We start from the raw sequence: 12,417 nt of genomic DNA, 5'->3' as shown, positions 1-12,417 counted from the left end.
AATAATATTAACAGTCACGAGTTTGGGTGTTCGAAAAAGAGTTAAAGCCAAAAAACAAAAATCGTTCGTTCACGGAGTGTTGTTGTTGCAAAAAAAATGGTGGCCACGTTTGTCTCCAAAACCGGCCATGTTGCGAATATTCCTCTTGAGGGACAAAGAACGGTTAATGCAGAATGGTATGCTAGCATTTGTTTGCCACAGGTCGTTTCTGAACTCCGTAAAGAGAACTGCTATCGCCGCATCATCCTCCACGACAATGCGAGTTCTCACACCGCGCACAGAACAAAAGAGTTTTTAGAGCAAGAAAACATATAATTATTAGGCCATACGCCGTACAGCCCCGACCTAAGCCCTAATGATTTCTATACTTTCCCTAAAATAAAGAATAAATTGCGTGGTCAGAGATTTTCATCACCTGAAGAAGCTGTGGACGCTTACAATACGGCTATTTTGGAGACCCCAACTTCCGAATGGAATGGTTGCTTCAATGATTAGTTCCATGGTATGAAAAAATGTGTCAAATTTCGCATAGAATACTTCGAAAAGCAATAAATACATTTTTAAATAGTGATGTTGTGTCACTTCCTAGATTCCCGAAATTATCAGTGCCGCCCTCGTAATGGGTACCACAACGACGTGTAATGAACGAATGTGTAAACATTATTGTGTTTCGTTCTGAAGGGCGCCGTCGCTAGTAAAATTACTGGGCAAATGAGACTTATGATCTTATGTCTCAAAGTGACGAGCGCAATTGTAGTGCCGCTCAGAATTTTTGCGGTTTTCAAGAATCCTGAGTGGCACTGCATTGTAATGGGCAGGGTGCATCAATTACCACGCTGGGAGTATCAACGTCTGAAAAAGCTCATGTCATGCTAAAGCGATAAAATTTACTTGATGGATCTCAACTCTTCTGAGTTCATCTTTTATTTTGGGTAAGTGCATAACAAGATGATGACTCACAAATTATTAATCTTCTAAAATCTAATTGTTATTAAAAATTTGTCTGAATTTATTGGCAATTTTTACGTGTTTTGTTATTGTAAAATGGTTTTCAATAATTGGGTTTTATGTGGATGTTTGTCATGGCTTAACACTCCGCATTCCAGGCACTCTAAACCTTGAATATTGCTTGGATTTTGGCGCGCGAATTTTTGCAAAAGTGTATCTATGCGTATTTTTTTACGTTTAGCAAAAGAATGCTTATAGTTAGGGAGATTTAACATCTAAGTAGTAAGCTGAGAATTGTGTATTGTTACAGACACCAGTGATGCATCAAGATGTACGGCAACTGGAGTGAGGAGGGGGTGGAAGAGGAACGCACTCATGTGCATCTCGCAGTACTCCTCGCGCTCTACGTACTTGTCTCTGTCATTGGTATTATTGGTGAGTTCCTACTCAACTGGCATTCCAATTGGAGCTTTTTCTCATTAACCATTTATAACCTAGGTCCTAAAGAATCATTAAGAGAAAAATTTAAAGAAATAAACATTTTAACTGTTGCTTCTCATTATATTCTTGATAATGTTCTATATGTTCATAATAAACACATTGAGAAATTTGCTAAAAACTGTGACAATCATAATGTTAACACGAGGAACAAACATAAACTTGCTATGTCTACTACTCGGCTTAGTCGAGTTAGTAAGTCTATTGTGGGGCGATGTAGATGCTTTTACAACAAGATCCCAGACAATAGGTGCATGTTATAATATACGGAAATAGGCCTTAGATTGGAATTATTATTATTATTAGAGAACCAAAAAAATAATTGTTCCGCAACTATTTAAAAATCGCTTTGTTTGTGAATGCTAATATCATTTTTATGTCTTTTGCTAGATATATATTCAGGCATACGCGAATCATAGATTCTTGAAGTACAATTGAAGACTTGCAGTGCATAGTATATATATATATGACACGATGCGCTAACGATAATCCATATTTGCCAGTTAAAACATGGCCGCAAGCAGAGGTTTCCCATCATTTCAATAAACGTACCTCGCTGTGTGTGTGAGAGAGTATAAATCCCAGAAGTGAGCGTTAACTTTATAAAAAAAAATGATCCTAAAATCCTAAAGATTAACTAATGCAATTTACGATTTCAAGTTGTCGGCTAAGGTAGACTTAACCGATTTTAATATTTCTCAGAAAAGGAGGATAAGCGTACGGGTCACCTGATGTTAAGTGATCAACACCGTCCATATTATCTTGTAACACTAGAGAAACCACAGGTGCGTTGCCGACCTTTAAGAAAAGTGGACGCGCTTTTTTTGAAGGTACTCATGTCATATCGTTCCGGAAACACCCCACATGGAAGCTCAATCCACAGTTTTGTTGTACGTGGAAGAAAGTAATTTGTAAACTGCACTGTGGAGGATCGCCTGAAATCCAGATGGTGGGGATGATATCCTAATATTAGCCGTGTCGTGCGAAGTTGGAATTCGGCGGCAGGAATCAGGCGAAACAACTCTTTGGAATACTACTCTTTTACCAGTGGGAGGCTGCTTTGCACCGGATGCCGGCTAGATTATGGGTACCACGACGGCGCCTATTTCTGCCGTGAAGCAGTAATGTGTAAACATTACTGTATTTTGGTCTGAAGGGCGCCGTAGCTAGTGAAATTACTGGGCAAATGAGACTTAACATCTTATGTCTCTAGGCGACGAGTGCAATTGTAGTGCCGCTCAGAATTTTTGGGCTTTTCAAGAATTTGGACCGGCACTGCATTGTAATGGGCAGAGCGTATCAATTACCATCAGCTGAACGTCTTGCTCGTCTCGTCCCGTATTTTCATAAAACACAATTTTCATTAATTCATTCATTTGCAGGCAATGTGAGCCTGATGGCCGCATTGGCTTCAAGCGGCGCCTCTCGCCTGAGAACCCCGCAGCTACTGAGCGCGTGCACGGCTGACCTGCTGGTGTGTGCTGCCAGCGCTCCGCTTGCTGCCACCAGGGCTGCTAGGATCCACCATCTGCCTTGTCATATCATATACTACATCGAGGTGAGCACTTTCAACTTCATTTATTAAAGAATATGTATGTAAATAATAGCGGAAAATATGCATCAATCGGTGATGGATACATTTTTGTTCCCTTTGGGGTGAAGACGATGCGTCCTTGGGATTATTCGGCACAAAAACTCATAACAGAGTTATTCAGGCACCTAGCCGATTTGAGAGTCACCTCTCAAAGGTATAAAGAGGTATGTACCAGACCTTTCTGGTATGTAAGAAATTAAAGGCAAATCATTCGGTCAGAAAGAGGCTCTCTTTTATTATAAACGGAATATCTCGATACGGAACTATTCTTACTGACTCATTTAATGGAAAACAAATGAAGCATATCTAGATAATCTATTGTCCAGGCGCCTTACAAAGAGGGGTGACCAAAGATCTGGCACGTACTTTAGAGAATTGACATTGTTTTTTGTTGGTTGCCCATGTTGGGCAGATAAGAGCTTGCTTCCACGCTTACTTGTCGTTTAAAAAGTCATTAATGGTTAATAGTAGCCCCGATTGTTATGCAGTTGAAATGTGTTGAATTCGCAGTCAGTGCCGGTGGCAGCGAGCACTCTATCGCTGGTCGCCATGGCTGCAGACAGATGTGGCGCGGTGAGGCGTGGTCGAGGGTCGCTATGTGCGAGGCCCTATCTCGCCGTGGCTGTTGTGTGGATCATGGCCTTCTTACTTGGTAACATAACTTAACATAAACAATAATCATCATTTCAAAACTTTGCCACATGGAAAGTTTTCAAATTAACAAATGACATACAAAATAGGGCAGGGAAAATCTTATCGTTAAAATTGTCCTGCCCCAGAGATTTTTGAAATGTTAGTAAGTTATCTGTGAAGTCTGAAAAAATAAAAATTATTCCTAGAAATCAAGTGCAGCGCCACCCATCAGGTCAGTGGTAAACTAAACTTCTAGAAGTCCGCTCAAACACATTCACAAAATTTAAATATTTGAATAAGAGCTTAGGTTTTTGATAGGATAATATCTTGTATTACAAATATATCATAATATATGAATGTGAGTAATATAGAAATTGATAGTCATACCTATTCGAGTCTCTCTTATGTTTCATAAAGCCTTTCCTATATTCTAATACTGCGCCCAAGTTTATGTCTCTTCGACAAGTTATTTCATAATTCTTTCCAACTAAGCGTAATTTTTAGTGTGTGCCAAAGCAGAACTGTATTTAAATAAAATACTTTTAAAATAATTTAAACGCGTGTAACTGTACATTCGGTATTTGCGTAATAATTACATTTTTATTGTTACTTTATTTAACCCGACGTTTCGTGACCTTTCCAGAGCACGCTTTCAGGGAGACTGTCCTTCTTTAAAAAGCATTTTATTTGAATAAGAACGAAACTTAACACCTTATGTCTCAAGGAGACGGGCGTAATTGTAGTGCTGCTCATAATTTTTGGGTTTTCAAGAATCCTGGGCGGCACTGTATTGTAATGGGCAGGGCGAATCAATATCAGCTGAACGCCCTGCATGTATCATCCCTTATTGTCATACAAAAGAAGAATGTGTAACCCTCACTTTAATCAAAGAACTTTCTACAACACTCTATTTATTAGAAAAAGCAATTTTTAAATTTTCCAGGTATTTGTTTAATCTGGCCTAGGTAAGCCATACATTTTGATTAAGCCCATGATTACCAAAAATAGCCCCCCTTTACTATATAGTAATATTCCCTAAAAGCTTTTCTAAGTATTGGCATCAGAACTCTAATGACAAATTAGTATTCCAACTGGCAGGCTCACAAATTTCGAGACGCAATATAATCTCTCCTAATGATTTGACAAACAATGTTAAGTCTTATTATCCCAGTAATGTCACAAGCTACAGCGTCCTTCAAACCGAAACAGAATTATGTTTCAAACATTACTGCTTTCAGCACGCACCTTCAGAAAAAGGCACCACTTTGGTGCGGATAAGTGCCGTACGGCACACTATTCCGTCACCATATTCTGACCCTTATTTTATTTATAAGATGGTTTATTTTGCATGGTCTTATAGCTTGTCTCAATGGCTTTCAGATACATTCACTCAAATCATCGTATTTATAAGCAATCTATTAGTACACGTAAAATAGTACGCATTGACAGAACGATGAGGCAAACCACGCGCAATCAGAGATTGTGCTGTAAACATGAGTATCCTATGTATGTAGCACAGTCATTATATCAGCTGGAAGACGTTCACTGCTGGACAAAGGCCTACCCCAAAGATCTCAACGACAATCGGTCCTGCGCTGCCCTGGCGTATCCAACGTATTCCGACGATCTTGACCATATCGTCGGCCCCCCTTGCATACCAACACTGAGTCTTCCGGTACGCGGTCATCATTAGAGGACCTTATTGCCCCAACGGCTATCACGTCCGTGTATATTTAAACGTGCATAAATACCACAGTTTAATCTGCTACCCGTAATTTATCTCCATTCAAAATTTCAGAACTCCGCGCTACAGACAAAATTGTCACCCAACTCTGCATAAGCTCATAGACAAATCAGGCATTAATATTTTCAACCGTATTCATCTTGATGAATGAATTTATGACGAGCGCGAACCGCGTTTAATCTCCTTAATAGATAACATAATGACAGTACTTATTAAGTTATCAGGATATCAAAATGGCGACGCTCTGTAACTTGGGACTTAAGGTGACTTGCAAGAACCATTAAGGACATCAATCTTGTTGCAATGTAATTTAATGACGTAATATAATTTGTGACGTAACCAAAACTCGAACATGCCATTTTTTACTATTTTTTACGCAACAAAATTGTAAGTAGAGGCATTTAGTATTGCATAATATGTAGATGAACATTGTTTTGTTATTCGGTAGATTTCTCGAGACAGGCATCGTCATGCTCGATTAAATGTCTCTGCTTGTGGCGGCGATGTGGGGCGGGTCGTTCCCTTCCCTAAAATATGGTCGAGGGAGGCGATGCGTCATGCTCGTGAACGGGTGCTACTCGTGGTGGCTGGTCTTGTAATCGCGAGGTCTGCTTGATGTGTTTTTTTTTTATTATTATTTCCTTTAAAGTTAAAGTTATTATATATTTTATTTTATGAAATGTTCACATAATGCCTCTATTTATTTACGGTATGTGTGGATTGATGCATCTACTATACTCTTGTGTTTAGAAGTATTAATTTACTTTTTTTTCTTTATAACTTACTCGTGTAAGCCCTTCAGATTTCGACATTTGAGTATTTTTGTTGCGTCACTTTGCGTATATTGTAATTGAAATGATTTGTAAAACAATTAAAATGTTTACTTGACTTAAAATGGCAATGAGTTTCATGTTACTTCTTCCCATTAGCACAACCCTTTACGAAGTATTTTTTGATATTCATAAGTGTCATTTCCAGGACCTATATGAATAAAGAGTTTTTGAATTTGAATTTGAAAAGCACTTATGTATACTATAAAGTATAATGTTATAAAGAGCTGAAGTTTTTGAGGTTGCAGAGGGTAATCTCTCTCAATATAAAATATCATATCTACTGAAATTATTTTAAAATTATTTTACTAATAGAATGCCACATTGTTTGTCAGTATCACAGGCATACATATACACATTAACCCTAAAAATAAAAAGACTTTACTTTTGTTTTACTCACTTTGCCAATATAACGTGGCAGTTATATTGGCAAAGTGAGTTAGAGAAAAAACTTTCGAACGAAAACACATCTTAACGCTACTTTAACGACACAGTGGTGATGATGATGACGATGAGGATATAATATCATTATTGGAACGAAGTTCCTTACGGCAGGCTTGGAGGGGATAGGGATTTTACTGCGCGACCGAACTGAAAAAAATGTGATAGTTAAACCGTAAGAAAAAATCCGTGAAAAAGTGCGTGGAACAAAACCGTTAAATGAGACGTGCGCAGGCGCGACAGTCGCATACAGAAGCGAGTAGAATTTGTGTCGATTCTACATTCTATTCTACCACATCATTTTTTTGTATATGTACATGAATGTATGTGGCACACCCAACACAAACACCAACTAAAATGGTTACTAGCGAGTCATTTGTACTTTTACTAGCTGACCCAGCAAACGTTGTATTGCCGATATTAAAATCGCTATACAAAAGTAACTGTTGATCGTAGATGGGTGAAAATTTGAAGTTGTATGTATTTTTCAAACAAATTTAAAAAATAATGTCAAAAAAAAATTCGTGTGGACCACCCTTAACATTTAGGGGGATGAAAAATAGATGTTGTCCGATTCTCAGACCTACCCAATATGCACTCAAAATTTCATGAATGTTTCGGAGGAGTTAACAAGTTTAACACCATGACACGAGAATTTTATATATTAGATTATATTTAATACAAAGATATGAGAATGCATAAGACGTTATAACATTGAATACCTTCTCTTAAAGTTCCATACTTTGAGATTTGTAGGCATATCCATGTTTAAAACTGATATTGTTGCTATAGCCGATATAACTCGAAAGTTATATTCGTAAAGATATTGCCCTAACAGCTTTAGAATGAGTTGTTATGTTTTTAAAATGATAACCCGTCATTTTATGAACGATGCGGGACTCGAACCCGCGACCTGAGTGATGAACAAAGCATACAAGATTTTATGACGGTACGTCACTCGAACTTTAGCTTAGGTTAGCTCAGTTGGAAGAGCACTCGCACGGAATGCGAGAGGTCGCGGGTTCAAGCCCCGAATCGTTCATAAAATTTTGTTTTCAAATTTTATTTGAGCTTTAGAATAATTCTATTAGCAATGATTAGCACCAACTTAATTCTTCTTTCAAGGACTGGGGAGAGACAAGCGTTGACTTATTAAAATATTGTTTAATTCTGAGCTTTGGATTGTTACAGGTGGAGTAACTTTAATAGCATCGTGTTTGTCATTTCCACCGCTCGCCGCCGCCCACGCTGTGCTGACGTACTGCGTCCCCGTGATTGCGGTCACTCGCTGCCACTGGACAGTCAGGGTCAAACTCACGGCTCTGTCTCTAACAGCCCGCGCAGCTCACGGAGAGCTACCTCTCCCTCTCCCACTGATGCGCCGCCCGACACACGTCATCATAGTCGCCGGGGTGGGGCCCAGAGAGCGCCGTGATGCAGTCGACGTCGGCGATGTTCGGGGAAAGAAATTGCAGCCGAGCCTCCTTGGACCTCAACCACAAACATCGACGCTGCACTCCCGGCGGCGCCTCGGCAATGTGCTCATCGGTATAGCGCTGCTATTCGCAGTGAGCTGGTGTCCACACGCGGCAATCGTCATCTGCAACGCGTTCGGCCTCAATGCTCCGCGGATATTAGCTCAGTATGCACTACTCCTTGGTCTCACCCACTCAGCTTTGAACGCGGCGGCGTACTGGCTTCTGAATAGACACGCCCTCACAGCCGCGTGCACGGCTTGGCGGATACCACAGCTGCGAGTCCGAGAGGAAAGACCGTCTTCTACGAATGAAGCGGCCCTCGGGGCTTTCCACCCTCGACTCGCGAGACCCGCCCCCTCCCCGCGACCTCCTCCATCCAGTTTCCTATATTGATGTACATTGTAATTATTATCTTCTAAGCTCTTTCGATCTGTGATTCCTGTCTCTGTGCCTCGTTTAGTCTACGCGTTCGTTTCGTCGTTGTAAGATTGTTTAAGATTTAATGGTGAATTATATACGTGAAGCAATAAAGTGTACGAAACACTGAATTGTGTTTTATTGGCATATTTGTCACGCCGGACTTATATAAATGTGTGGTGACCTTTTTAGTATGTTTGTGATGTGATCTATAAATATTTTTCACTGTCACAATGAAGGATTAAGGTTAAAATGGAAACAAGCATTTGGCAAAACAATTTTTTACTTTGATGTTATTTCATTTATAATATTGTTCTCTTGAATAAAACAGTGCAGTCAGGTTACTGGGGAATTTGTACCGGGAATATTCGTAATTATGAGAATATTTGAAGTAACAAAGTTCTCATTACATTTTAAACATCTGGATTTTTCTCTGGAAATATAATACAAGATCAAAAGCATCGTTTTTCTCAATTATCTTTGTTTGAATTTGTACATACAGACCCCTGATTATTTTAAAATACTTCAAGCAATGGTTTTAAGCACACTAGCAGGAAAAAGATCTCCTTCAAAAATCTGCATACACCGTCCACCTATAGACCGGCAACGCTTCTGTGATCGCTTTAGTGTTGAAGAAGAATGTGGGCGGCGGTAATCACTTTACATGAGATGACCCGTACGCTCGTTTGTGTTCGTCCAGCTCTTTCATTAATAAACAGCATGTGTATTAAATGCATTATATTTAGTTTGGATCGCGCTCTGATTTTATATATCAATGTAGGAGCTAGGGCTGGAAGGTAAGTTTAATTTTCTACTACACAGCCACATTCTGGAATCAATTACTGGCTGCCGTTTTCCCGAACCGATACGACTTAGAGACATTTAAGATTAGAGCATACTGCCAACATAAAGGCCGGCAACAGACCTGACCCCTGGTGTTGCGGATGTCCATACATTGTTTCCACACCAATTTGCCAACTCTTTTATAAAAAAAATCCAAACGGATTAGTAGCTCGCCTAATAGTAAGTAAAAACCAGTCACCCATGTTCATCTGAAATAACAGTGATCAAGATGTGTGTATTTTTTAAGTGGCCGGCCTTTAAAGTGGGATGTACTATACTTTAAGTTCCGTAAGTCGTATTGGTTCGGGAATGCTGCAGCCGGTAAATGATTCCATAAGGTGGTTATATGAGGAAGAGTTTCTTTTTTTTTATGGAAAAGGAGGTCAAGTGTACGGGTCACCTGGTGTTAAGTGATCACCGCCGCACACATTCTCTTGCAACATCAGAAGAATCACAGGAGCGTTGCCGGCCCTTAAGGAAGGTTTACGCGCTTTTTCTTAAAGTACCCATGTCGGAAACACCGCACAAGGAAGCCTCATTCCACAGCTTTGTTGTAGGTGCAAGAAACTTCGTTGATAACCTCACTGTGGAGGACCCGCCAAATATCCAGATGGTGGGGATGATATCCTAATTCCTAATTCAAATTTCGAATCAGGTGAAATAGCTCTTCTGTTTCTTGCCGCACGTGGTTGTAGAATTTCGGCATCAAACATTTAAGAATCATTCATTTATTTATACGGAACATCAACATCACGAGTTTTAGTTAATAAATTAATTAGAAAAAAGAATAAGTACTGTTATATACCTGACGACGACCTGTATAGCCGAGTGGTTAGCGTCCTACCTACTAAACTAGAGGTCCCGGGTTCGAATCCCGGTAGGTGCAAGCATTTATATGATGAATATGGATATTTGTTTCCGAGTCATGAATGTTTATATGTATTTATGTATGTTTAAGTAAGTATATTGTATTAAATATATCGTTGTCTTGTAACCCATAACACAGGCAATATATGCCTAACTTGGGGCAAGATTATTTGTGTAAAAAGTGAGTCAATATTATATTGTATTATATATATAACTATTATAGATGTACACAATACCTATCAATCACCTATAAAATACCCAATAACAGTGTTACATGATTGTCGACGCCAGGAGGTCTACTCGCAAAATCGACAACGAAACATTCGGAACGATACGATAATACTCCGAATATATCGCAACTACCGTACTCTAACAAATGTTCGAATTCCTTATCGTTTATCGTTACCATAGACTAATATTTTGATTTTTTTACGATGTTAGTGTGAATGAAACAAGTGCAAACCTTGAAAAACTAAACATTATCTGTGCTTTGTCGCTGTTTAGTGTCAAAAGTTAAAACATAGTTTAGGCACTAAGGACCATGCCAGACTCTGTTGGGCAAATTTACATCATTTGTACAAAAAAGTACATGTTGAAGAATTATGTAATGAATATACTATGACCATTTAAAATTCAATTAGTAATACAAAAATTGCGAATAAATACAATCTAAAAAAAGTAACTCAACCCATCTCGTCGATTTCCTATTTGGCAGGCGGCCATTTGCATTACTTTCTACGAATAAACGATCAATAAAACTACTTCAATTAGTTGGTAGTAAAAAAAAATCCTGTTGAATATGTAATTAATGTTTAAGAAATTGACTCCACAATCAAAATAAAGGCACAACTACAACTTAAAATGATAATAGCAACGACAGCCTAGATGGTGTCGTTGAGATTATCGTAAAAGTGACGTTTGATTATTTGTCAAATTCGAATATTCGTCTCTGACATTTTCAACAGCTGAGAGTAGGGTTATGACCGATAATATCGAAAAATGTTTCGTTCGTTCAATCATCGTTTCGACATTGAATACGATGTAACTAAGAGTAGAATTCGACACAACTAATGCGACGATATATAGAATATCGATTTTAGGAGTAGGCCCCCTGATTTCTTATCGGCGACTGTATTAGGTAAATTTAATTTAATTATTATATCGAGCCATACGGCTATAGGTGTATACCTGAACCCATCAAATTGAACGTAGTGTTTAAATTCTCTTTGCGAAGATATCAATCTTTCTTTTGTTCATCGCGAACAGTGACAGGACCCTGCTAAGAGATCAATTAAAGTGATTTAAATTCCTTTAATTTGATTAAGAAACAAAATCACTAGATTTATTTTTATCACAAAATAGAATAAAAAAAACCTGGATTACCTACCATTTGAAATTTTACATTTCGAAGTGTTAAATATTCATTTTCAACATACTAATTGAAAAAATAATAGGATACGCGAAGAAAGTTTTCCGAATAGCCACTACATAAAAGCCCACAATAAATTTAAGTGAGAAGGGTTAAGGGGACAATTACAAAGGGCTTACCTTTACTTTGATCTTGGTCCCTTTATGCTTGCTGTTTGAACATATAAATAATATGTTCTTGCTTTTTCTTTTAAGATAAATAGTTATTACGATATTTAGTTATTTCTTGTCATCTTTTTATAAGTGCTTTGATTTGAATTTGCGATTTAAATTTGGGAAGATGTTACCCTAGATAATAGCATAAAAGGCATTTATTTTCTCAAAATTGATTCCTTTAGAATTCTTTCTGATGTCATTTCTAATAACTACTAGATACTACTACCGCTTCGGAAACAAATGGGGCTCTGAGAGAGAAGAAGCGGCGCAAGAAACTCTTCCATCATTCTTTTTTGCGCTCTTTTCAATTAAAATATACAATATTGTACAGTCATTTCTATCGCTATAAAATAATCACAATCTAGTCCCAGGCTGTTCGATCATTTGGATATTCAGCAGTGTAGTAATAGGATTTACAACAGAGCCATTTATTTTATAAAACATTAAAATTTATTTATAGATAATGCCTGAACAGTGGCTGGGACTTTATTATGGAAGTGTATACATTTACCCTTTTAGGTAATTTATAAGTATAGATAG

General features: G+C 38.2%; 1 protein-coding gene across 2 annotated transcripts in view; it reads left to right on the top strand.

Annotated features, from left to right (window-relative positions):
- LOC126976412 (galanin receptor type 3) overlaps nt 1-8,714 on the top strand; it is a 180,843-nt gene extending 172,129 nt beyond the window's left edge. For both annotated transcript variants that reach the window (XM_050824732.1, XM_050824730.1), the window contains exons 2-5: nt 1,259-1,383; nt 2,829-3,004; nt 3,551-3,692; nt 7,880-8,714. In XM_050824732.1, coding sequence (XP_050680689.1) covers nt 1,278-1,383; nt 2,829-3,004; nt 3,551-3,692; nt 7,880-8,559 — 1,104 coding nt within the window. In that variant the 5' untranslated portion in view covers nt 1,259-1,277 and the 3' untranslated portion in view covers nt 8,560-8,714. The remainder of the gene's footprint in view (nt 1-1,258; nt 1,384-2,828; nt 3,005-3,550; nt 3,693-7,879) is intronic.
- Nucleotides 8,715-12,417: the final 3,703 nt, after the last annotated feature.

This window comes from Leptidea sinapis, chromosome 40 (assembly GCF_905404315.1).
Source record: "Leptidea sinapis chromosome 40, ilLepSina1.1, whole genome shotgun sequence".
Classification (NCBI taxonomy): Eukaryota; Metazoa; Arthropoda; class Insecta; order Lepidoptera; family Pieridae; genus Leptidea; species Leptidea sinapis.
This window is presented reverse-complemented; position numbering and strand designations above follow the sequence as displayed.